The 26,033-nt window shown below is 37.0% G+C and overlaps 2 protein-coding genes across 2 annotated transcripts; one reads left to right on the plus strand and one right to left on the minus strand.

Moving 5' to 3' along the window:
• Positions 1 to 3,140: 3,140 nt before the first annotated feature.
• On the plus strand, positions 3,141 to 8,777 carry LOC145316403 (uncharacterized). The gene is made up of 10 exons (XM_080156900.1): positions 3,141 to 3,161; positions 4,334 to 4,401; positions 4,529 to 4,681; positions 4,991 to 5,176; positions 5,441 to 5,476; positions 5,723 to 5,851; positions 6,577 to 6,672; positions 7,493 to 7,554; positions 8,199 to 8,277; positions 8,645 to 8,777. The coding sequence occupies exons 2-10, from the start codon at positions 4,335 to 4,337 to the stop codon at positions 8,647 to 8,649; spliced, it is 813 nt and encodes a 270-aa protein (XP_080013026.1). The 5' UTR covers positions 3,141 to 3,161; position 4,334; the 3' UTR covers positions 8,650 to 8,777.
• A 1,035-nt stretch (positions 8,778 to 9,812) lies between these two features.
• On the minus strand, positions 9,813 to 25,636 carry LOC145326376 (uncharacterized). Its single transcript, XM_080169700.1, has 7 exons — positions 25,554 to 25,636; positions 25,092 to 25,169; positions 15,181 to 15,327; positions 14,689 to 14,753; positions 12,566 to 14,618; positions 11,930 to 12,058; positions 9,813 to 10,171 (listed from the first exon to the last, which is right to left on the minus strand). The coding sequence occupies exons 1-7, from the start codon at positions 25,629 to 25,631 to the stop codon at positions 10,151 to 10,153; spliced, it is 2,571 nt and encodes an 856-aa protein (XP_080025826.1). The 5' UTR covers positions 25,632 to 25,636; the 3' UTR covers positions 9,813 to 10,150.
• Positions 25,637 to 26,033: the final 397 nt, after the last annotated feature.

Raw genomic sequence — 26,033 nt, forward strand, 5'->3', positions numbered from 1 at the left:
CATTAATAGTTAGAGTAGGTCATAGAGAAAAAAATAAAAGAGAGGAATCGAAGCAACTAGAAGATGAAAATAGGCAGTGGGCCTAGAGGCCTACTCAGCGCTGTTGCCGCGCTAAAATTTATTGCTATTCCACTACTTTTCAAATGGGAGGATTAAAAATTACTAAAAAAAAAATTTTTTTACTTTTTACTATTTCCATATTTAGGGCAAGAATATTAGATTAGATATTTTTGTTTTAATGTTTTAATTAAAAATTACATAGAATTTTATTTTTATTAAAAAAAATTTGTTCATGAAAGATGAATCCTTCTATTTCTAAAAAGGGGGAATTTTTTTTCATAATGAACATTCAGCTGATTCTGACCGTGTTTGCTAAATATCGCTTTTCTTTTTATTCACATTATTATTTATGATTGACTTACAAAAAGCCCTGGGCGGCTTTTGATTTTCGTCTGCTTCTAAATTTAGGGATGGGGAAGTAGTATTTTACCATGAAAAAGGGGTGAGTATTCATCCTCTTATCCTTTTTCCCAATGGAGTAGGTTGAATGTCTTGGCCCAACTCATTACCTTGCCTAGTTAGGACTTCTCTGGAAGCTTCACAAATGTAATGGGATGGTTCGAGATTGCTTTTACTGCCCCCTTCTTGGGGGTGTCCCATCCCCCCCCCCCCCCCCAAGAAAATAGCTTAAAAACATCACCGGACCAGTAGGTATATTCCCTGAAGTGTAGAGCCCAATCGGTTCAGTGGCTATTGAGATCTTAAGCTTCAGACAGACAGACATAGATTTTTCTACTTTGTATTATAGATATTCATTTGCACCCAATATTGTCTTTGCTATTTTGAGTAATCTTACGTTTATTTGTAATGTCAATGTTTTATTCCCTCCTTACACCATTTTCTTGCCAAAAAAAAAGTTAGTTCAATTTAAATCATTTTAAATGATAGTTCAAAGTTAATTCTATTTTTCATTAGTTTTTTCAATAATTGTTAAGGAAAGTTGAATTATTATGTGTCAAGTTATACGTTTGCTAGAAAAATAACTTAATCGAAATGTTGCTATTATAGATTTAAATTTGACAAAATGTTAATAACAGCCTTCAAATTTGGCAAAAATTTACCTGTTTTACATTATATCTATACATATTTTTAAAACAAATTTTATCAATAAATTCGGATCATGGAAAGAAAACGAAGTAACGGGTGACGTATTTTCAACTTTTGATAGGCTATTTTAGGCTAATAAAATTTTAATGATTGCCCCGCTAGAAATAGGAGAAACGCTTCTGTAAAAATACGACGAAACCAGCTACTTCGTTTTCTTTCCATGATACATAAAATTCTAATATTACAAACGTCAATCTATTTTTTTAGTGGTGAAGCTATTCTTAAATTCACTATCTGTCAGCCGCTATTGAAGCTACATCAAGTTACTGATTTCGACATATCTTTGGTGTTTATGGTCTAATTTTTAACATTTTTGTAAGTTATAGAATCAATATTAAATTTCCCGTCGTTGTAAAGAATTTTTGTGTTCTTAGATGAAAGGATAAGTAGCCCTTTTTACATGTTTTTTTTTCTCTACTGATATTAAGAACATATTGTTGATATATTTTTTTTACAGGATATATTTATCCAAAAAGCATTTAGTATACAACTTATTTTGTACACCAGTCATGCAACAAACGATATATAATTAATTTTTCAAAGGTTTTTTTTGGTTTTGTTTTTAATATTCCCTACTAGCGGCTACGCCCCTAGAGGCCTCTAGTGGCACTTTAAATGTTTTTTTTTGTTAAAGTCTCTACGATAATTCTTCATGTTACAATACCTCTTTATGTTACGTTGAAGTCTCCCATATAATAAAAAAAATTAGATTTTTTGTCATTTCTCTTGTAAGGGTGGTGGTACCCTCCCCCAAAATAGTTATAAACCTCGCGGGACACCCATGAGAATGTTCACTGTTAAGGAGAACCCGATCGGTTCAGCGGTTAGCGAGATCCTTCGGTACAGACACGCAGACAAACGAACAGACAAACATCCTGTTACTTTAGTATAAGGATATCTATAATTCTTATGTTTTTCTTTTCGCTAGACTTTTGATTGATAATTCATTTGTTTCAATCCATGATTTTTTGTCCTACTTATGAATGTTGATATCCTTGATTATTTTCTTGATTGGGGAGTTTTATATCAGAAAAAGTATTTCCTAGATTTCAACATAACATGATTTAAAAGCTTGTTTTTCCGAAGTTATTGATAGTTCAAAAAAATTGATAAGGCTGTTTTTCCACCAAAATAGCTTTGAATGCGGCCAGCTGCCAACGGGTTGACAGCACACTCTATGTTCGCACATCTAAAGTAATACGGAACAACCAATCACTAAAAGTTCACAGTAAGACAAAATTGCTTGCATAGGGTATTTATAAGAATGTATAGGGTATTTTCGTCGAAAAATTCTGGCCACCTATACCAGATCATTATCGTTACAGTCTGTCACTGACTGCCAGACAAAGTGTATTATAGTGTAGCTTCGCCTACAAACAAACATACAAAAACGCGCGATTAATAACTTTTCTGCATTTTTTGTGTTACACAAGTTTTAAGATATTAAATATACCATGTTTTTTATACCTTTTTATTCCGTTATTATCGATACTACGCGGAAAGAGAATCTGATGCTAAGCGTTTGGCAGCTAGCTGCATTTAAAGTTTTTTTTTTTTTTTGGGGGGGGGAGGCTACCAAAATTTTCAAAATTAAAGAAAAAAAGTCCTAAGAGGATAATTCTGGACTTTTCAATCAACCTATGACCTTACAGCGTTTTTCGGTCACTAGTGCACCATGCAAAGGACTAACCATGCATACCTGTTTTAGGGCTAAGGCTACCCCCCTACTCTTCCTACAAATCTCTAACACCTGAAAGAGCAACAGTTGGTACTAATTTTTACATCTTTAGTATTGATGCGGTCTTTGGACTCGAACCCGACACCTCCCCAACAGATAAGCGAACCTTAAACCAACAAACCATATCTGCTGTTAGAAAAAAACTAAAATTAAGTAAACGTTTTGATAACTTTCTGCAAAACACTTGTTTATGGTAATAAAAGTGTATTGCAAATTAGCAAAAGTATCAGTCTCTGTTGATTACTTCAGAATAGAGGTAAGTGAGTTTTCTTTCTACTAACGGCTACGCCCCTAGAGGCCTCTAGTGGCACTTTAAATGTTTAGTTTTTTTTATAAAAAATAATACGTAACAAGTCTAATAGTCTATGTTGCGTTCAAGTTTCTACGTAAAAAAATTAAATTCGATTTTTTGTGATTTCTTTTGTGAGGGAGGTGGTACCCTCCCCCAAAATAGTTATAAACCTTCCCGGGACCCATGAGAAGCTACTCTGTTAAGGAGAACCCGATTTGTTCAGTGGTTAGCGAGATCCTTCGGTACAGGCAAACATAGAGACACACAGACAAACAAGCAGACATCCTGTTACTTTATTATAAGGATTTTTAATTCTACATTTCGCTGCCCCTAGGGCTGACCTGCAATTTTAATCTAAAAAGAATATTTATTTTTTTTCTTATTGATTTCTCTTGTTAGGGTTAAGAAACCCTTGCCAATAAGGTGGTCATATTTAGCGTATTTATAGTAAAGTTGTGTGTTACCGTTTAGCCAAATGTGTTCTTAATTATAAACATTTCATATGTAAACATATAATTATAATTAAGAACAGTGTGACTTAATAAGCGCATTTGACTAAACAGTAAAACACACCTATAGGGAAAATACGCGAAAAAAATTCCTCTCTTTATTTTAAAAATGTTCGGTTTTTCTTAAGGTGCCTAGTTGAAAACCAAACCACCCTCAAGATGTTAAGAAATAAATTGCGATAAGGGGGAATAGTTTTTCTTGTTTTTTTGTTTTACTTTAAAATTTGAACTGTAAATGAGTCTTTGTAAGTCCAGTTGTAAGGTTTACACACACAAAAAGACAGACAGGCAAACTATGTTCCACTTTAATATTTATTCAAAGGAATATAACTTTTATATTTTTATTTATATCTTAAGTTACTGAAACTAATATCTTTAAACACAATTTTATCTTCATACAAAAGTAACAGGATGTCTGTATGTGTGCCTGTGTGTCTGCATGTGTGTAACAAAGGATCTTGCTAGCTTTTTAAAACTAATATTGAAAATGGTGGAGTGGGAGGGGGCGTGTTCGACCCCTCCTCACCTCAAGTTCCGTTAGTAATTTTGTAATACTTTAGTGAATACTAAATATTTTGTAGTGTTAAAATTATACTTAACCAGTTATAATTTTACTATATTTATAAGGATGAATCTAGTGTTATTCTTTTGCCTTATATGCATTGGCTTGACATCAAGTGCAGCCAATAAACAAGGTAATTTGTTTTTAATCTATAATGAAAAAGTTCATTCCTATAAGTGCTATTTAGACATTATTTTTTTCCCTCTTTAAAGTTAATGTATCTTTTTATACCATAATTGTTATTTATCTCTTATGATCAGGATGTGAAGAATTACCTGGAATTCCAACATTTGTGGAAAAGAAGCTAAAAAAAATTAGTTCACCAGCTGAGTGTGCTGTTGCGTGTAAAGAATCACCACAATGTCATCTGTGGAAATATCAATCAAAAAAGTGCAAAATTTCCAAGCTTAAAAGTAAGTATAACATTTGTAAATAATTATAATGTTATTTCTTGTATTCATTTGAAACAGATTAATATCCGGTGGATAAGAACCAGTTCATATCCATACAAAAAAATTATGTCTAGCATCGTATTTTATCCAGTTTTCTACGAATATAAAAATGAACAATCATAACATTGCAACCAGTTTCTTTAGCCCGTGCAATCTACATCTCGGGGCTAAAAAACTGGTTTAAATCTTATAATTGTACACTTTATATCCGCGGAAAGCTGTTTATAATAGGATGCGAGAATTAACTATAACCTTTTTTATTATTTCTAGTAAAATATGACAGACAGGCAAGTTTTGGGTTCAACTGTGAATCAACAACACCTGTGCCAACAAGTACGACTACATGTCCACCAACACCAACCTGCCCACCTGTGACTACTTGTCCAAGTACAACAACAACAAGCCCACCAGCACAAACTTCCGCTCCTGTGATTACAACTCCAACCACAATACCAGGTATGATCTTGCAGGTCCTGTTCCTTCTGGTCTCCAGGAAACTTTAAATGTCTCATGTAACTGCAAGTTTTACCAAAAGACTTTAAATTATAAATTTCTTCGTCATTTTCTGGCAAACCAATTGCAGTTGTGGGGGCTACGACAAGCGGCTGTCTTAGACCGCCTTGTCCCTTTTTCCAATTCATAAAGGTATAGCTTGGGCCTAATCGTAAAGGGTTAAGAATATTTAAAAGAAAGAAAACAAATGTTTTATTATTATTTCAGTTACATGCAGCAGTGGTTATTTTGATTTAAACACAGGTAATTTTTTTTAATTATTTTTCTTTACTAAACAAATGTTTACATCCATTGGGTTCATTGATGAATAAATGTTATTTTTCTTCAAAATCATTTTATTAAATGGATGATGCTTTCTCGTCATAAATTATAAAATAAAATAATTTTTCATAAAGTCTTTAACCAATGTCTCATATAAGGCTACATATCTAAAAATGTGAACTAAGTTCAAGAACAAGCTATTTCATGCAACAATTAATCTTTGTACAGGTACATGTTACCAGTACAAGGTCTTTAATGATACAAGAAGGAACTGGAATGAGTGTAAAGCAAAATGTCTTAGTGAGGGGGGAGAACTGGCTTCAATTAATTCTAGTGAAGAGTGGAAAGTTGTTACAGGTTGGTGATTGATCTATAAGAAAATAATCCTCAATATTTTGTCTTTAATGATTAACCCATATAGAAAAGGCAAAAAAAGACCCTTTTAACTTTATGTCTTTTTTTAATTCCATTTTGTATAAATATCTGTGATTCAGATATTGTTAGGTTTTAAGACAAATTAAAAGTTAATAGCTTTCTGCGGAAATTAAAGTGAAAAATTAAGTCCGAATGATACGATTTGTAACTGTAGACCAGACACATAAAATGTTATGTTGTATAGATTCTCCATTAAGTAATTATGAATAGTTATCTAGTGCATTGTATTACAGACAGCTTATTTTTAATCACTACCGTGGCAAGGAATATTTTTTGCCCAAGGTAATAACGAATGGAGCGCTATCTATAATACAAAGTAGAACGATGTCTGTCTGTCTGTCTGTCCGTCTGTCCGTCTGTCTGTCCGTCTGAAGCTTAAGATCTCAGTAACCACTGAACCGATTGGGCTCTACTCTTCAGGGAATATACCTACTGGTCCTGTGATGGTTTTAAGCTATTTTCTTGGGGGGTGGGACAACCCCAACCCCCCCAAAAAATGAAAAATAACCCCCCCCCAAAAAAAAAATTTTTTTTTACTTTTTCTTTTTCAATCTAAAATACTAAAAATTAGGTTGATCAAACCTCTTGGGGAAAAGCCCCTAGAGGCTAGGGGCGAAGCCGCTAGTTATTTAAATATCATCATTTAGATATGTTGACAGAAAGTGCCATAAGGATTTCTGTCTTTCTTGGTGGAAATGATGCAGAAACTGAAGGGTCTTGGATGTGGACAGATGGATCTCCTGGTATTATATATTTATACATTAGAGTGTTCCAAAAAGAATTTTGTTAGCACATCATTTCATTACTCATTACAAAACCACTGGTACCTTAAAATTTGTTTTAAGACTTTTAGTTAAACTTTGTGTAAATTTCGATTTTTTTACTCCCCCCCCCCCCCCGTATTTGGGTAAAATTTTATTGCATTCAAATTATGGCTTCATGGTGCTCTTAAAAAAAAGTCACAAGGTCTAGAATCAGGAAACAAAGTACTACTATAGCTGTTTACCAGGGATAAAAAAATTTTGGGAGAAAAAAAAAACATCATAACGTGATTTTAACAAAAGCCATTAATATATTTGTTTATAAAAAGTTCTATTTTTACTTTAGACTAGCTGCCTGAATTTGATTCTATACTTTATTTTCTTAACATTTATTTAGCTGTTTCATTAGCGTTGATAACAAACTAATGCACCATCCCATAACTGGTTTTTTAGGCCTAAAATAATATTTATTACGTTTCCTATCCTTTATCCCTGCTGTTTACATACTTGTTTAAGATGAACTGAATTTTAGTTTCCGAAAGTGTGCGTAGCTTCCGCGTCCTATCTCAATATTTGCTACTAGCTAAAAAAGCTTCAAACTTTAAAAAAATCAAAATTTAAAAAAGTTAAATTTTTTAATGTATAATGTATAAATCGTTTATACATTAAATCGCTTTTCCATTTGACCGGAGTCGCTGAAAATAGGGTCTGCAATAATTGGGTTATCTGCTGTACACTTTAGGAAACTAGGGCTTGAATAGAAAATCATTTACAGCTGATCTTGTATTACTTTATCTATTAGTAAGTTTTGATAATTGGAGAACAGGTTTTCCGAAAAATGGGCCTACAGCCAACTGTATGGGGGTAAGAAATTTCTTATTATTTTTCAGTTCATAATATTAAAATGAATAAATTCTTTGTAAGAAAAGTCACAGATGGAGAGTAGTGATATACTTCCTATAAGAATATTCTTGTTTAGTTTTAAGTCATTTGTTACCAATAACTAAACTAATTGAAAAAAATACTTGTAAAGGTTTCGTGATTTTGACAAAAATTGCGGGCCAATGCTTAGTAGTAATGACCTTTTTATCTGCTGATCAAATATTAGTTTAGATTTTTTAGCTTGTTAGCTATACCTTATTCCTGATAATACAAAAGGATTTAAAAACATTTAAAAGAAGGCCTTCCTTAAATTTCTGAATCAACTTTTATTAAACATGTAAGAATAGTTATTTCTCGCATGGTATTATAAACAGCTTTCCGCGGACATAAGATGTACAATTATAAGATTAAAACCAGTTTTTTAGCCCCGAGATGCCGAAGGCACTGGCTAAAAAACTGTTATTAATCTTATGATTGTACATTTTCTTCTTCATAGAAGAGATATTATATGAAGCTAGACATGATTATTTCGTATGGCTGAGAACCAGTTCTAATCCACCGGATATTAATTGGTTTCAAAGCAAAAGGGGAAATTGTGTTGTTATTATGAACTTTTTAATTTTCAGGCAAATAGTCAATGGGATGATTGGCAATGGTGGGATACTTATTGCCACTTGACACAATATGCTGTGTGTAAGATACCAGGTAATGCCATTTCAAACCTTAGAGTATAACACTAGATGTTGAATAACTGAATGTCCCCATCCAAATGACCTTGTACCGACTCTCAATTGGGTCTTTGAAAATCAACCATTTGTGTAAGAAATATTTGTTAGTTTATTGATATAACGCAAATGAATACCAGACAATAGACATGTAATGAATCCTTTTTAAATTGCATTTAACCTTTGGCCATTTTTAATCAAAAAGTCTTTAATTTTGCAATTAAAGCATATCAATGGAATTTCCTCTACTCTTTCTATTAATTTGAAATGATTATATATATATAGCAACAGTAAACTCTCTTTAAGGAAATGATTTTGTGACAAGTTAAAGATCTATTTTATTTCAGCATAAGAACAAAGTTGAAGGAAGATGATGACCCTCTAGCCTGGACAAAAATATATTTTGTAATTCTTAAATTTCTTTTGTCATTTTTATTTAATTATATTTCAAAATTCTTGACAAAATAAATCATTTTTGGTTCAATCTCTTGTTTTTCTGTCTAAAAAATATCTACTTTAAATTTTTAAAAGCAAAGCTTGTCTATAATTAGGGTCGGTCCGTCCGTCAGTCCAAGACAGACAGCTTTTTTGTTAATTTAGGCATGTTGGAATTGTCCTATCAATTTCAAACTTTGCATGGTGATTCCTGTAGTAGTAAGGTACGATTTAGAAAGTGTAGAAACTCTATAATCATTACCAGAATGTCCGTACGTCCATTTTAAAAATGTTGACTTTTTACTTTTTTAACAACAAATTTTTATGTGATCTTATTATTCGATTGTTCTGATTTTTGGTATACTGATTCCTGAGACAACAAAGTACAATATTATAAGCAAAGCAACTCTATAATCAAGTCCTAAAATGTAAGTATGTCCATAAACATTATCCTGTATTAAGAAGTTTTTCAACAAATTTACTTACAATTTTGCTTTGTTTCTTATTCATATATATTCTGATTATTCAGTTCTGACACTATACAGGTGTTAATGTCCGTTTGTCCAACCGTTTTAGAGCTTCGCTTTTATGGATGTTGTCACCCTTGTCAATTGTTTAATTAATTAAAGATTATTTTACATAACAATTTAATTACATTGATTTATTTATCTTTAATATAAGACGATGTAGGATAAATTGATGTACTCACCCAAAGGTGATAAACAGAATTACCCATCTTGTAGATTGAAATCATTGGTTTAAAAGTTTTGACTCTGTAAGTCTGAAACCAGCTAATTAAGATTTGATTAATGTATTCAAGTTTTGATCCAACGAACACATTTAAGAAAATGGCCCTGTAAAAATTTGGGTACCAGTACAATTTTTAGTCCAATATCCGCTCCTTCCCTAAAATTACTTCAATTTTAAAGTTAAAATATAAAACCATCAAGGACATTTTTATCCACAAGTAGCGTAACAATAAAAAATATGGTGTAGGGTTTAAAATTACAATTGGTAGAAAACAAACAAACTCTAGTTATTGAGTAATTTAGTAGCTTTGCTGATAAAAATACATTCTTTGGAAAGAAATAACATGTATATCAAGAATTTAAAGTAAACAACACTAAATTCAGACAAATAAAAAAAAATACATACGATTATATGCTTAGAATAATCAATTTTATTTTATTGTGTAATAGTTTACTTTTATGTAAATTCAAAATGATTCAATTAGTAATTAAACATATAAAATTGTATTTTATAAAATATTTGATATGAAAACTAGGGAGGGAAGAACGGGTGCCGTATTTTTTTGACTTCTATTCTATAAACCATACTTTGTTTTTTCCCCTTTTAATAATCATAACTTTTCTTTCTTGTTTCATATAAAATCCATGTATGATATGATGATAAACTATTCACATAACACTATTTTCCACCTAAAAAAAATCAAATATTAGTTCTATCTTTTGGCCATTAAGATCTCTTGTATGGAATTACTAATTACTAGATTAATAAACTTATTAGATGAATTAGATAAAAAAAAACGTCTTTTGATGCTTTCTGTAGATTAGGTTAGGTTAAGTAAAGGTTAGAAGAGCCCCACTTGGATAGGAACCCGCATGATTTTCGCTCCCTGTAGACACAAGATTTTAAAAAAAAAAAAATTAAGACGTGGGGTAAGAATAAGGATTGAAAAGGACTAAGGCAGGTTTTTTTTACAATTTAGCAGAGGAGTATTTTCAAAACCCACACTCACATCCCCCACACATATTACCCTGAATTATCTATTTGAGGAAAAGTGTTGAATAAACCCCCTCCCCTCCCCCGTTCAGGCCTTGTTCTAAGTCTAAAAATAAATCAGACAACCAACTCTTTGATTGTACGATCTTTGTCTAAGAAGTCCTAACTGTGCAAGGAAATGAGATTCGCCTGTTTTTGGCCCAGGCATTCTCCATACACTTACTATTATTGTCGCGCAACTGACATGGCAGCAGTAGGAACAATTTTGATCGTCTTTAGTTATGACCTGTTGTTGAGCCGAGATCCGAACCTTTCACCTCCTAGACGATGAGCGGATGCACTACGTGTTGAGCCACCTTCGCAGGTAATATGAATCATTAATATTGACTTGTAATATATACTAAATGTGCTGAATAGAAATAAAAACAGCAAAGGAATTTATAAACAGAATTTTGTTAAATGTTAAATGCAAAAATTATTGATTTTAAAATAAATGAAGCAATGAAATTTGTTAATTTTATACAGAACTTTGAATCAGGGGCGTCCAAGCTTTTTATTTGGGGGGGGGGGTAAACATTATTGAAGGGGGAAGTAATTTTTTTTTTTTGGGGGGGGGGTAAAATGGCGCGCGAAGCGCGCCGCAAATTTTTTTTACCCCCCCCAAAAATTTTTATCCCGGGGGTAAAATTTGCTTGGGGGGGGGGGGGGGGGTAATTACCCCCCCCTGAAATTTGTTGGCAGGGGTAAATTTAGTTTACCCCCCCCCAAAAATTTACCCCCGGGGTAAAATTTTTGGGGGGGGTAATTTAAATTTTATTAAATATATAGTATTAAAAATGTGCGCGAAGCGCACAAAATTTTTTTTTATTAGAGATTTTTTATTTTGGGCGGGGTATTTACCCCCCCAAAATTGTTTGGGGGGGGTAAATACCCCCTCCTAAATGGTTGGGGGTAAATTTTAAATGGGGGGGGGGTAAAATGAAAAAAATTTTGGGGATGCCTACGGCACCCCCAAAATCGTTTGGGGGGGGGTTATCGCCCCATTACCCCCCCCCCCCCTTGGACGTCTATGCTTTGAATAATCCTTACAATAAAGTAACAGAATGTTATTTGTTTGTCTGTTCCGAAGGATCTCACTAACCGCTGAACCGATCGAGTTCTTCTTAACAGGATAGCATCTCATAGGTCCCGGGAAGGTTTATAACTATTTTGGTGGAGGGTACCAACATCCTCCAAAGAGAAATCACAAAATATCAACAACAAAAATTTACGCAGAGACTTGAACGCAACATAGACAATTTTTCTTCTCAAATTAGCTATTTCAAATAAAAAATAAACATTTAAAGTACCACCAGAGGCCTCTAGGGGCGTAACCACTAGTTTAGTAGAAATTATTTGCGCTCTTTAAAAAATGGTACTAACGATGAGTGGACCTTATTAACAACCTCATTTACCTCTGCATTTGGCAATTTGGCCTTTTTCACATGAGAATGATTGCCATTTGAAGGACCAGCCATCTCCGTATCTTCAATTGCCCTCTTTTGTGTGGTGGTTTTCAAATTCTGAGGCTGCTTTTTCACACACTGAAAAATTTAATCCGAGAAAAAGAGAAAAAAAGTCAGTCAGAATCAAACTAAGTATGACAACATCCATAAATAGCGAAATATAAGGGGAAAAATAGTATGAAAGAGAGCAAGAATAGTTATTACACGAATCGTATTATAAACAGCTTTCCGCAGAAATAAAGTGTACAATTATAAGATTAAAACCAGTTTTTTTTAGCCATAAGATGCCTAAGGCATGGTTTAAATGAGACTCTACACTTGAAATTAGAACCCAGATTTTTAGCTTAAATTTGTTAACTGACTTTATCATACAAATGGATGTAGGATTTAAGAGTAATTTTACTACTGCTAAATATATTATTGAAGCAAAAAGTTGCAAAACCAAGACCAAATTTACTTAAATTGGTGATATAGGTTAAATCCTTCTTTTAATCATAATTAGTAGTACATAATTAAAACAAAACAAACAAAATTCTTTGGGCTAGATTAAATCTCATTTAAACAAAAAAATATTTTATTAGTTACCTCATCATGTTGGCCAATATGATTTTTAATTCTCTTTTCCAGGTTCAGGATTTGGTCATCTTTGTCATCCAGAAGACATTTCAGAGCTTGGTTTGAATTCTGGTATTCAGCAAGCTTCTCCTCCATTTCAATATAATCATTTTGATTGACTAACCTAGTAGAAGGCATAACTTGGAAGGCTCCAGCCCTTTCCTCTCCTATCATAGTGTTCATATTTGATTTGATAAACTCTCTCTTTATTGCAATTTCATTGTTAAGATTATCTACTCTGTTGTCAGCAAAGGTCAACAATTTTTCCAATGCTTCAATGCGTTTGTTTTTTATTTCAATTTTGGTTTTTAGGTTAGTTTCTGTTTCTTTGACTTCCTGTTCAAAGTCATTAAGTTTCTTATGCAAGTAACCAATTTTTGCTTCTTTGTCATTAAGTACTTGTTCCAGACATTGGTTCATAGCTTGGCCTTCAGCAACTTCTTCTTCAAGAATAGATATTTTATTCCTGTGTTCTTTAACAAGATTTTCATTTAAAATACTTTCTGTTTCAAGTTTACTTGTAAATTGTTCCTTCAAATCTTTGATCTTAGCCAAACTATTGTCTCTAAGATTATTAACCTCTGCAAGTTCCAGGTTTAACTTTGTAATGGAATTTTCATGATCATCTTGTAATTTCTTTGTGACAATTGTATGTTCATCCTTCATGTTCTTCAAATTTTCTATATTCTTGATTTTTAAATCTATAATGATTTTAGCAGACTTCTCAGATTCTTCTTGCATTTCTTTTTTCATCTGTTCTATAGTATCTGAAAGTTGTTGATTTACCTTTGTTAAACTAATCTTTTCATCTTCAAGATCTTTAGTAAGATTGTGCTTATTTAACTTTTCAGCCTCCATTTGTTCAGACTTCTCCTTTAATTGTTCTTTCAATTCATTTATGGCTTTTGAAGATTCATCTTTTAATCTATTTATACTTTCTTCTTTGTCCAACTTTTCTGCTTTCAATTGATCTTTGAGTCCAGATATTATTTTTCTCTCATGATGCAAGCCACTTTTTAAGGCTTGATTTGCCTTATCAAGATTTTTCTTCAGTTCTTTGTTGTAATGATTTGCTTTACTAAAATTTTTCTTTAGTACTTTGTTGTTATCATTTGCTTTATCAAGATTAGTCTTTAGTACTTTGTTGATATCATTTACTTTGTCAAGATTTGTCTTTAGTACTTTGTTGTTATCATCTGCATGATTTAGAAGTGTATCAAGATTTTGAACTTTCTCAAGCAGTTTGTTTATTCGGCAGTTTGCCTCATCAAGATTTATCTTTAGTTCTTTGTTGTTATCATCTGCATCATTTAGGTTTCCATCAAGCTTTTTAACTTTCCTAAGCAGTTTGTATATTCGGCAGTTTGCCTCATCAAGATTAATCTTTAGTACTTTGTTGTTATCATCTGCATCATTTAGCTTTCCATCAAGCTTTTCAACTTTCCCACGCAGTTTGTATAATCGGCAGTTTGCCTCATCAAGATTTATCTTTAGTACTTTGTTGTTATCATCTGCATCATTTAGCTTTCCATCAAGCTTTTCAACTTTCCCAAGCAGTTTGTATATTCGGCAGTTTGCCTCATCAAGATTTATCTTTAGTACTTTGTTGTTATCGTCTGCATCATTTAGCTTTCCATCAAGCTTTTCAACTTTCCCACGCAGTTTGTATATTCGGCAGTTTGCCTCATCAAGATTTATCTTTAGTACTTTGTTGTTATCATCTGCATCATTTAGCTTTCCATCAAGCTTATCAACTTTCCTAAGCAGTTTGTATATTCGGCAGTTTGCCTCTTTTAGTTCGTCTGATGCCTTATCAAGATTTATCTTTAGTATTTTGTTGTTATCATCTGCATCATTTATCTCACTATTAAGCTTTTCAACTTTGCCAAGCAGTTTGTTTCTTCGGCAGATTGCCTCTTTTAGTTCGTCTGATACCTCTGCTACTTCAAATGGTGCCTCTGATATTTCCTCTGTTTCTGCCACTTGCACCAACTCTCCACCTCCATTGAGCCATTGACGAAACCTAAACAATAATATATGAGAGATATTCTGTTTCTTTTAAAGATAAAAACATTACAGTGAAAGACTTTTACCTGTAAACTGTATTGTCTTTAATTATTCCAGACTCCTTTACACCACATAATAAATCAAGCTCTATCTGAAATATTTTTTTTTAATGGCAAAAATATCTAACTAGAAATAAATCTACTTAAAACGCCCCAAAAGAGTCATCACTGACACTTTATGCTCTAAAAGAGATAGAGTGTCTTAAAAGATTTTGAAAAAAGTTTAATGTTTCAAATGTATTTTTTCAAAACCCTATTAGTTGTGTTTGAAAATAGAATTGTTAGTAAAATACACATAAAATTTAATTGTGGACTTCACCAAGGGTCAGTCAAAAAATCCATTATGATTAAATATTACTTTATGCTCAAACCTAGGCTAGCCATAAAAGTAATATAAACATATAAAAATACCCAGTGAATCACATATTTCATGACAAGTCTCAGCAAATTGTATAGAATATTTCACTACCTAGGATTATTTGGGTGCTTTTACTACTATTCTCATTAGAATAAATTTACCTTGGCGTTGCTCTTATTTATACAACTAAGATGAATAGTAATCTTCTCTACTGGCATATAAACAAAATTCTTGTATACAAAGGGAGGTGAAGAGCATTCATGTTCTTTGTCCACACATCCGCTTTTATATGAAATTTGAAAAATGACCTAAAATCAAACAAGGATGACAACAAAGAAAAAACAAATCATGGATAAGAAATTGGAAAAGGAGATTTAAACAGCTTTTGTTTAAATCAGCAATAAATTTTTAGAGAAAAAATCACAAAACCTCTCTCAAGTATTTTAATACTTTTTTTATTTACAAATTGACTCTCAAAAAAGTATTTTTTAGCATCTGCAGCCCATATTTCTCAATGAATTGTTAAAAATGTATATGTCCTTGTTCTCTATAGATTTCCAGATAAGTAGATGAAAAAAATTTTTTTTACATCAATTAACAGCTTTTTAGAGCTAAAGTTTAAAAAAAAGGGGCTAAAGAAAAAGTAACTTTTCAAGAAAAATGTTTTTTTAAAGTGAATTACCGCATTTTCTTTATAATTTCAATACTTTTTATATAACTTAAATAAAGATGTTTCCAAGAAATTTATTTCATGCTGAAAGCACTTTTTTCACTTGTTCTAAAAGGCATTTTTAGAATAGTGTATATTGCAAATACACCCTTAAAGAAAGAAATCCTATAAAAGATAGTAGCAGATTAAAAGTTTACATAAACAGAAATCAAAACTTTTTATTTTATTAAGATAAGTTAAATTACAAAAAAGTTACAGCTACAAACTTTTATTAAACCTTTAAAAATTTAAATGATTTTTATATGTTTTTAAATAATTTGTATGAGTGGGCGGGAATTTATTGGGTCAATGTTGCACTAATCCTTCCGGTCGTAAGTATAAATTGGGGAGGGGTTTATTTAAGGTCATATTAATGAGTAGGTAGGAGATATTGTGGTATCCGCCTAGGGTAAATGGCAGACACCAGAGTTCGAATAAAGACTACGGCAGTGTGAACAGACGTGGACACCTTACTATAGAGAAGCTATGCTTCTCTAGCATTCACTAGACAAGAATCAACATCTATTTCAGTTGTCACTTTATTGAAGGTGTAAAGGATACTGAAGATATATACAACAAACATTAACTACAATGGATAGGAATAAATAATCATAACATAAAAGCATTGTAATACATATACAATAGTCAGTTTGGGCAATCATGAGTCCCCATCCCTGGAAAGGGTGGGGGGGAATTAAGAATACAGTTAACCATAATATAAATACATATGGATTAGGAATAAAGATAGTTAAAGATAAATCATACAGTAAAACATAGGTAATTGCAATGGTTAGGTAGATGGCTATCCCTGTCTGGGGCAGGCAGGATAGCCCATGGAGCAGCACAATAGGTAGATAAGCATAGAGGGGTTGAGTGGTAGGTCTGGGTACTAAGGAGGGAAGGTTTGATGATTACTTGTGACAACAACAGTCTGTGTGGGGGTGATCCTATCAGGTGAGGGCAGGTTTAGATCCTTTATCCTCAGGGTTGAGGTGGTGCTGATAACTTGGTGGTTGAAGGGGAAGGTTCCGGTGCTTAAGATGGGAGAGGGAGGGGTAACACCCCCTCCCTCCATTTGCAGGACAACTGAGGGATGAAACCAGTACCGTTATCTGACATATTTTCAGGTGGCTTGATAATTGTAGAATAACAGGATTTAGCTAGGTGCGTAGCATCACTATAATGTATTGGTTTCTGCATGGTCCAGAGCTGCCGCATACCACAACTCTCCCCTCGGAAGGCTGGAGGGGTTGTCTGCACCGCCAGACTTCCGACAGTGGTTGCGGCCTCCAGTTTGTTGTCCTTGTGGAATGGGTCCGCCAGGATACCAGTTGCTGGATGGTGGTGGACTCCAGCCCTCCCCAGGTCTAACGGAATCGGCTATATCTGCTGGAGTAGCTGGTCCTGTTGGATATTCTGGCCGTTGGATGTGTACCTCTGAGGCCACCCTGGCAACCTCCAGGAGTGGCACAGCACATGAGGGGGCTTGGACCAACAGCCGCCTGGTATACACCTCTTCAGGTTTCTCCACTGGGCTGGTGGTCTCCATCGTGTTGGTCACCTTGCTGCTGGCAGGCTGGCTACTGGATGCAGGCGCAGTTTCTTCGCCCTCGGGGCTGGTCAGGTTCATTCGGCTTCCAGGGTCTCTGTCAACGCGGGCAGGTGGTGGTTGCCATACTGTAGGAGCGTTGCCTCCTTCAGGCTCATTCTGGACATTGGCAGGGTGGTGCATGGCAGTCCGACCTGCGGGGTAGGGAAAGGTAACAGTCCCTCCTTTATGCCGGAGGCTGTCTTGGATCTGCAAGGGTGGCTCCGCTCTAGTTGGCTGGGAGACGGGCCCATCCACGGCCACTGCTGCTGGTAGACTGGAGGCACAAGGCTCCGGATTTCCTCCCCTAGCCTGAAGGGGTCCAGGCACATTGTCTCCATCTTGGGTAGACATAATTGTTGGGGATCCTCTACTTCTATGGTTAGGCTCGGCACTTGGCACATCTAGTGGTGTTACTCCCCAGGCAGCGGTCAAAGCTTCTTCAGTTTGGCTGGTAATGGCTGATATCCTGGCTCCTGGGGCAGATGCAGGGGGCGCAGGCAAGTTTGGCCCAGCCCAAACTTCCTGGTACACCAGTGCAATACAATTACCTTGGCTTGGTTGAGGGAGGTAGACAGCTGGATGCAGTTGAGGGTGAGGGACAGCTGGACTCTCCCTGCTGGCTGAGGGCTCTGGCTGGCTGGGGGTGACGGGTGTCACCCCTTCCTCTGGGGCTGCGGGCTCATTCCGGGGTCCAGGTATCTCGGTGGCGGCGACGGTTGTCGCCCCAGGCACCAGTGTGGGGGCGCTGGATAGCACCCCCCAGTCTTCACAGGGGTCCAGGTCTCTCGGTGGCGGCGACGGTTGTCGCCCCAGGCACCAGCGTGGGGCGCTGGATAGCACCCCCCAGTCTTCACAGGTGGCGGCGACGGTTGTCGCCCCAGACATCAGCTTGGTGGTGCAGGGAAGCACCTCTCGTTCCTTCCAGGTGGCGACGCCGGTTGGCGTCCCATACATCGACTCAGACTCGCTGGGTAGCGCCCCTCGGCTCTTGCTGGGGGCGACAGGGGTTACGGACACCGGTCCCCTGTGATTGAGGCTGAGGTCCAGGCCAACCCGGTTGGGTTCAGCCGCTCCTCCCAGCACGTTGATCCTGGCCACTATGGTCCCAATCTGAGACACAGACTCCTGGGTAGCCGCGGCCCCAGCGGCAGCAGCTAATTGGGGTGACGGCTGGGCATCTCCCTCCAGGTGGACCTGGGTGGCAGACTGGTTGCATGCAGGTTGTTGGGCGGCCTGGTGTTTCTTCATTGCTTGGTCCCAACCGGTTCTACACTTGGCGGCTGTGTGGCCGTTGAAGCGGCAGCGCCCCTTCGTCCAGCTGGGTCCCATCAGGCCGGCTTCCCCAGGGTGTATCAACCTGCCAGGTCTCTCCTCCTCCAGTTGGGGCACCAGCTGACAAACAGGGTCTCCCCTACTAGGGGTCAGGCGGTGCTGGGCTGCTTGTGGTGGCTCCTTGGTTACATTCAGCCTCCTCCCCATACACACAGGTTCCTTCCATCCAACAGCGGCTCTCCTCCCCTGGGTGGCGAGGCCAGCCTCGGCCTTAGCTTCTGCAGGTGCTTCTCCACATGAGGGATCCTGCCTCTGGGTATGCCAGGTAGTTGGTAGCAAAGGCCGTTGATGGTGCCAGGCGGAAAGGGGGCTATGATCTCTGGGGGGTACCTGTGGCCAGTGGGTGGACAGGTACCCACAGGTGGACCAGCAAGGCCCAGAAGATGCCATACTGATGGTAGCCTGGACTGTATTCCGGACTGTCAGCAGACTGTTGGTAGCCACCTGAGTTGGGCCAGAGTTGCCAGCTGGTATTGCGTCCCTGCCAGGCTCCGTCAGCTGCTGGTGGGGAGCCCCTGCGGTGGTTCTGGTTTTGGCAGGTGGTGGCCTTCTTATTGACTCCCCTAGTTTGAGCTCTGCATCCTGGTGGGCCTCCATCTTCAGCAGCATGGGGGAACTTGGCTGGGACATGTGCAGTGGTTCAACAAAGTAGCGGCATCTGGTCTTGGAGTGTGGGGGGACAGCCTCACTGCTGCGGGTCAACCCTGCTCCCTCCGTGCTGGGTAAAGTCTTCCACTGCGGCAGGTCACCAGTCCCCATCCTTAGGCCGGTCCCCAGTCGTTCCATGCCTGGGGGCTCCCAGGGAGGCTTGGGTGGCGGCTCCCCCACCCCCAGGTACGCGTCGGGCATCTGGGTGAAGGGCCTATTCCCCTGGGACAGCTCCCCATCCTCCAGATTGGGGAGGCCAGTGCCAGGGAGGACCTTTCCACCCCAGAAACAGGTGGTACTGGCCCTAGGGCTGGGCCCCTTTGGAATCTCAGTTCTGGTAATAGTGTCCATCTTGGGGCTGGCCACTAAGTTTCTGAAGCTTGTCACCTTCTCATTAGGCTCAGTTGCATCGTTCAACACCCCCAGGAGGACACCTACAGGTTCAGCAATCCCCAGTCCAGTATTGCTATTTCTCGTACGTTGAGCACCAACTGAACAGGAGCTGTGCAGCGGACATTCAGTCATCCTTCCAGACAAGGGCATCTCAGGGACCAGGGGTCTGTGACCTGGCATGTGTTTGATGTTCACTGTACTCAACACACTAGGCCAAAGTAATAACAGAAGCAGTATCTTGTAGATATAGGAGCAGAGTAGAGTAGCCGCACCGCAAGGAGGTTCGAGCCGGCTCACCCCTAGTATAAATACTATAGCTGTGTAATTAGGGTGGTAGTCCAGGTAGCCGTAGGCTCGGTCCTCCTGACTCAAGAGTTTCTGTGGCTGGCGCGCCCCCATGATAAGTAGCAGGGGGTTGGTCTGTTTGTGCCAGCGTCTTGTTTAACTGTTGAGCCTGAGTTGTTCTCCTTTCCAGTATAGCTCTTGATTTCTGTGGTAACCAGCGGATCTTAGCTTAAAGGTAACAGGGAATATGTTAGGTATCCCCAGATGTCTCTAGGAGCGTATCCACTAGTAGATATATGGATAGGTAGGCTATCTATATATATACATGGCTACATGCCCATATATATATATATACGTGTATAGGAATATCCCCAGAGCTAGCTAGCTTTTCCTCCTTGCTCCAAAAAAAATCACGCTTCCTCTGTATATAGTTCACAACTATGAAGGTCGATGGTCCAGGTACACACCACCACTGCCCAGTGTGGGGCAGCAAGTCAGGCTATGTCCACAGGGTGGGCGTACTTTCGTTCAGTTACCATATCAGTTTCCAGTGTTGTTTGGTGAGGTTAGTATTCACTTACTTGTACCCCTGGTACAAAAAAAACAACCTTATTTATCACTTGGGTATTTATATATACATATATTTGCTTCACTAACCATTCAGCTTTGAAGTAGGGTTGGCAGGCTAGGAAGATGTTGAGGGTCTGAGCGGGTTTAAGGAACTGGTTTAGTTTTCCTTATCACACTGTAGACAGGGAGGGAGGAGCTTGCAAGTTTTTCTCCTAAAAAAATATCTCTGATGTATGCTTATAGAATGGCCCCTCTCCTGTGTGGGTGTGTGTGTGTGTGTGTGTGCGTGAAATCTCCTGTCCTTGCAACGCGCGTCCGCACCGTCAAATCCGCGCACACGGGGAAAACGCGCTCTCACCCCTCAACTCGCTCTCTCATTGGTCAGCTTCGTCCGTTGGATTTATGATATTTTCCGCACTCTGTTGCGCTACCCGTGAATGGCGCTCTGTGTGTCCGATCGCTAGCCCCACACTACAGACGGACTTAGTCTAGTGTGGGTAGGAAGGGGGAAGCGCGTAAGGGGACGGGGGTAACTCCGTCCGTTCCCCCTGTGAGGGAGGGGGGTAACTGTGGGCTGGTGTAATATTGCCTTTTCTTCTTAATCCTAGATTTATCTATTATATCACCCTGATTGTATTTGCCTTCAATGGAGAGGGGCTTCTCCCCTTCCCTTGGAATAAGGGGTGTATTGTTATTGTGCTGTGGGCTTGAGATGTTTTGATTGTATATCAGGATCTTTATTATATTACATCTAGATTCTATTTTTGTCCTTATCACAATTGCATAACAGATTTGTTTACCAACTCTGTTCTATTTTTAGCTGTTATCACAATACACAATAATCCAAGCCTGGTCTATTCTTAGATTTATCACAACACAACAATTTGTTTGCCAAGCTTTGCTCATAAATCTATTGTTTGGCCATCACATCAGGGTGGTAATCCCTGCAATGTAACATAATATCTGTTTTTCTAGATGGGTGGCTGCGTTGTAGCTTCTCAGGATACTTGGAGTTGACGTAGTTTTTCTCTGTTCTGGTGAACTACACTCGTATGTTGGCTCGCAGCTTGCAGCTATGTGGCGTGTTTCAGCCTATCGGCGGCAGGGAATGTCCCGTCCTGCTAGCGCCGCTTGCAGCTATGTGGCTTGTTTCAGCCTATCGGCGGCAGGGAATGTCCCGTCCTGCTAGCGCCGCTTATCCAAATCCAGCTGATGGCGGCAGGGAATTTCCCGTCCTGCTAGCGCCACTGGTTCGGATCCTGCTATCTCTTGCAGTAAAATTGGCCTATTTCCAGCCGTTTACACTTATTTGGCTTGTTTCAGCCGGTCCGCAGGCCTGTTTCAGCCCTTTTGGCGCTCAATTCTCCGTTAGATATCAGCGCTGCTCGCGGTTATTCGTCAAATTTCGCTGTCTCGCTTCCACAACTGCCGGATGCAGAGTTAAACTTTGCTGTCCAGGGTGGGTAATTCAGGTTGCTTGCGTCAGTTTTGCCAGATTCACTGCTGGGAGTACCTTAGCCTCAGATACGCGTCTGCTCTACACTTGTGGTTCGCCGTAATCTCACACAGCTGTCACCAAAGTTGTGGTATCCGCCTAGGGTAAATGGCAGACACCAGAGTTCGAATAAAGACTACGGCAGTGTGAACAGACGTGGACACCTTACTATAGAGAAGCTATGCTTCTCTAGCATTCACTAGACAAGAATCAACATCTATTTCAGTTGTCACTTTATTGAAGGTGCAAAGGATACTGAAGATATATACAACAAACATTAACTACAATGGATAGGAATAAATAATCATAACATAAAAGCATTGTAATACATATACAATAGTCAGTTTGGGCAATCATGAGTCCCCATCCCTGGAAAGGGTGGGGGGGAATTAAGAATACAGTTAACCATAATATAAATACATATGGATTAGGAATAAAGATAGTTAAAGATAAATCATACAGTAAAACATAGGTAATTGCAATGGTTAGGTAGATGGCTATCCCTGTCTGGGGCAGGCAGGATAGCCCATGGAGCAGCACAATAGGTAGATAAGCATAGAGGGGTTGAGTGGTAGGTCTGGGTACTAAGGAGGGAAGGTTTGATGATTACTTGTGACAACAACAGTCTGTGTGGGGGTGATCCTATCAGGTGAGGGCAGGTTTAGATCCTTTATCCTCAGGGTTGAGGTGGTGCTGATAACTTGGTGGTTGAAGGGGAAGGTTCCGGTGCTTAAGATGGGAGAGGGAGGGGTAACACCCCCTCCCTCCATTTGCAGGACAACTGAGGGATGAAACCAGTACCGTTATCTGACATATTTTCAGGTGGCTTGATAATTGTAGAATAACAGGATTTAGCTAGGTGCGTAGCATCACTATAATGTCTTGGTTTCTGCATGGTCCAGAGCTGCCGCATACCACAATATTATAAGATTTGAGGGTAAATGGTTATGAGAAAAATGCATTTGATGAAATTTTGAAATGTAATTTTTTAGATTTAAAACTAACATTTTTAATGCAATAAAAAATGTATCAATTGTAAACTTGATCTTTTTTCTTATTTGTTTTTTAACTGGTTGAAAAAAAGTAAATACTAATAAAAAACTAAGAAATATTTAGCAATATACAGTTTCTGAAGCACTTTTTCCAAACTTTGGCTTTAAAAATGTCGGCTGTTAATTGATGTAAAAAAAATATTTTGATATCCTTTGATGTGAAAATTTGTAGAGAACAAGTACATTAGGGCGGGTTTATATCGGAATTAGACAAAGAGGGGATATGTAACAGATAAAACTAACTTAAATAAAATTTCTGACCGAAAAAGAATTTAAAAAATTTATATTTAGAATGCGACCACTTAAAAATGTATTTCATTAATAAAAAATATGCAAAGACGACATTCAAGTCCTTCAACTTATTATCTTACTTCATATTAGTGCTTGAGGGCTATTTTTGTGCATTTCCCCAGTTATATAATGAATTTCCGACTATAAGTCAGTCATAGTGCTCCCAGGAAAGGCCTTGAGGAGTAGAATCAGGAACTTTTGTCGGTCTAGAAATATGTCGTTCCTAGCCTTAGAAATTACTAAAAAAAACATCATTTTTAAAGGTTTATTGAGAATTGTCCAATTTGTAAAGTTAAACAGTTTAACTCTTAAACACAAATCTTTTGTCAATATAATGGATATAGTAAATGATAGCTAATAGCAATTAAATTTTTTTTTTATTTTACAAGACCTAAACTTATAAGAAAAATTTTTATTATCATAATTATGTATAAACATTTACTTCTTTAAAAATCTTTGGAGTACTATAATAGATATAGTAAATGATAGCTTACTCCCATATATAAAAAAGTTTTTTTCAAAATAACCTAAAATGTATAAAAGCTTGACTTCTAAATACTAATTTTATTCTACAGTATCTATGCAGCATAACCTAATTCTAAATACTTCATGTATAAAAGTAAGCTTTAATTTTGAATGATAATTTAATAAAAAAAGAAAATAGTTTTTTTCATATAAAAATGTTAAATATTAAAATTTATGTATATCAATGTATTTTAAACACCCCCCCCCCTGCTGATATTGTCTCTTGCTAAAAAAAATCCCTTCCAGTTTACTTTTAACATCGAACTAAACTCAAGGTTGATCATATTATTTTCTTCTTTTTTTAGCAACATTTTCTGCCTTTATAGTTCTACAAATTTCTTTATTTTTACCTATCTTTTAATATGTAAATTAAATTAATATGATTTATGTCATTTAGACTGATGAGGGTGCAATGTCCACCGAAATATATTTCAATAAATAGCTGGGAAGTATCAAAGACTTTTTCACTTTGTGAATTTATCATTTTTTTGAGATTTTCTCAGACTAGGAACGAGATTTTCTGGAACGGTCAAAAGTTCCTGATTCTACTCCTCAAGGCCTTTCCTAGGAGCACCATGAAGCTATAGTTCTGATTCAATGAATTTTTGATACTCATTGACAAATAGCTATACAATGGAATGTCTGGTCATCAGCGGTTTTGATACTTAGGATAAATTTTAAATCATCCAGATGTGTATTATACTCATATAAATCATTTGCAGATCCCCGCTTTGGTCTCAGACAAAAATGTCCAAAATCGACCCAACCTAAAGTACATATGCATCTTTTGATATTTTTTTATTGAGAAATATGGGCTGCAAATGCTAAAAAATACTTTTTTGAGAGTCATGCTGTAAACTGACAAAATGTCTGTTACAGTATATTACTTTCTGGATGCTAAGAACAATGGGGTAATATCAACAAAAACTTTTAAAATCAGACCAAAAACACCAAAGAAATGATTAAATATGTGAAAGTAAAGTTAAGAAGTTTCAGCATTTTATCTTAAAAAACAGCCAAGAGTGGCTTTGCTATTAAAAATGGGGAATTTAAGAAGACGTACATAAGACCAATAACCACAAGATCTAATATTAAATGCTCTTTGCATAGGGAAGAAATTTTTTTTTAAGTAAAAAAATATCTATTAGTCTTAGTTGTAATTCTGAAATTTAGTAGAATACCTTGTCCAGATATTGTCTGATATCATTTCCATTGTCATCTTCCACAGATATCTTCAAGGCTTTTGCAATACCACCAGGCTAAACCAAGAATAAATAAACTTTAAAATCAAAAAATACTTTGATAAATATTTTATGATTCTGTGCTTTGTTTCTTATGGATGTTATCTCCATGATACAATTACTAAAAAACGAGAAAAAAAATTTTTAATGATGAACCATCCAAGGACGTCCAAGGGGATGGGGGTGGTATTATGTAGGTACCTTATTACATTATTAAAAAAATTTACCCCTGCTAACAGATTTCAGGGTAGGTAATTAATTTTAAAAATTTGCAGCGCCCTTTGCACGCCATTTTACACCCCCCCCCCCCTAAGCACAAATTACCCCACACTTCAAAATATTTTACCCCCTCTAAATAAAAAATAAAGTGACCCAATAAAACTATTTTTAATGATTATTTACCACAGTATCTGAAATTTCATAAGAAATTTTTATTGCTGTTGCTATACATAGCTTCCCATTTTGGTTTGTTGAGGACATTTTCATCATCTGAAAAGTTAGAATAAATTTTATACTTGATGCTTATTGGTATATGTAATGACCAGCAGCTACCCACCTAGAGGCCTCTAGGAGCACTTGATGAGGGGGTGGGAGTCGAATTTGATCACCCAATTTCTTATTTTAGATTTTAAAAGAAAAAGTAAATATAAAAATTTTTAGGTGAGGGGAATTTTTTTTGGGGTGTGGGGCGGTGGTGCCACCCCACCATTTTAAATTTTAGTAAAAAAAATTTAAATTTTTTAAAATTTTTTTTGGGGGGGGGCATTTTTTTCTAGGGGCGATTTCCATTGGGAGGGTGGTGGTACCCTCCCCCAAAATAGTTATAAACCTTCCCAGGACCTATGAGAAGATACCTTGTTAAGGAGAACCCGATCGGTTCAG

This window comes from Acartia tonsa, chromosome 1 (genome assembly GCF_053477335.1).
Source record: "Acartia tonsa isolate MP-2025a chromosome 1, ASM5347733v1, whole genome shotgun sequence".
NCBI lineage: Eukaryota > Metazoa > Arthropoda > Copepoda > Calanoida > Acartiidae > Acartia > Acartia tonsa.

Coding starts and splice junctions, on each gene's coding strand:
- LOC145316403 (XM_080156900.1), top strand. CDS start 4,335: ATGAATCTAGTGTTATTCTTTTGCCTTATATGCATTGGCTTGACATCA. Junction 5,477..5,722: donor TTATTTTGATTTAAACACAG/GTAATTTTTTTT, acceptor ATCTTTGTACAG/GTACATGTTACCAGTACAAG. Junction 5,852..6,576: donor AGAGTGGAAAGTTGTTACAG/GTTGGTGATTGA, acceptor ATCATCATTTAG/ATATGTTGACAGAAAGTGCC.
- LOC145326376 (XM_080169700.1), bottom strand. CDS start 25,631: ATGTCCTCAACAAACCAAAATGGGAAGCTATGTATAGCAACAGCAATA. Junction 15,328..25,091: donor TCAGACAATATCTGGACAAG/GTATTCTACTAA, acceptor GTTTGATTTTAG/GTCATTTTTCAAATTTCATA. Junction 14,619..14,688: donor AAAGACAATACAGTTTACAG/GTAAAAGTCTTT, acceptor ATTATTGTTTAG/GTTTCGTCAATGGCTCAATG.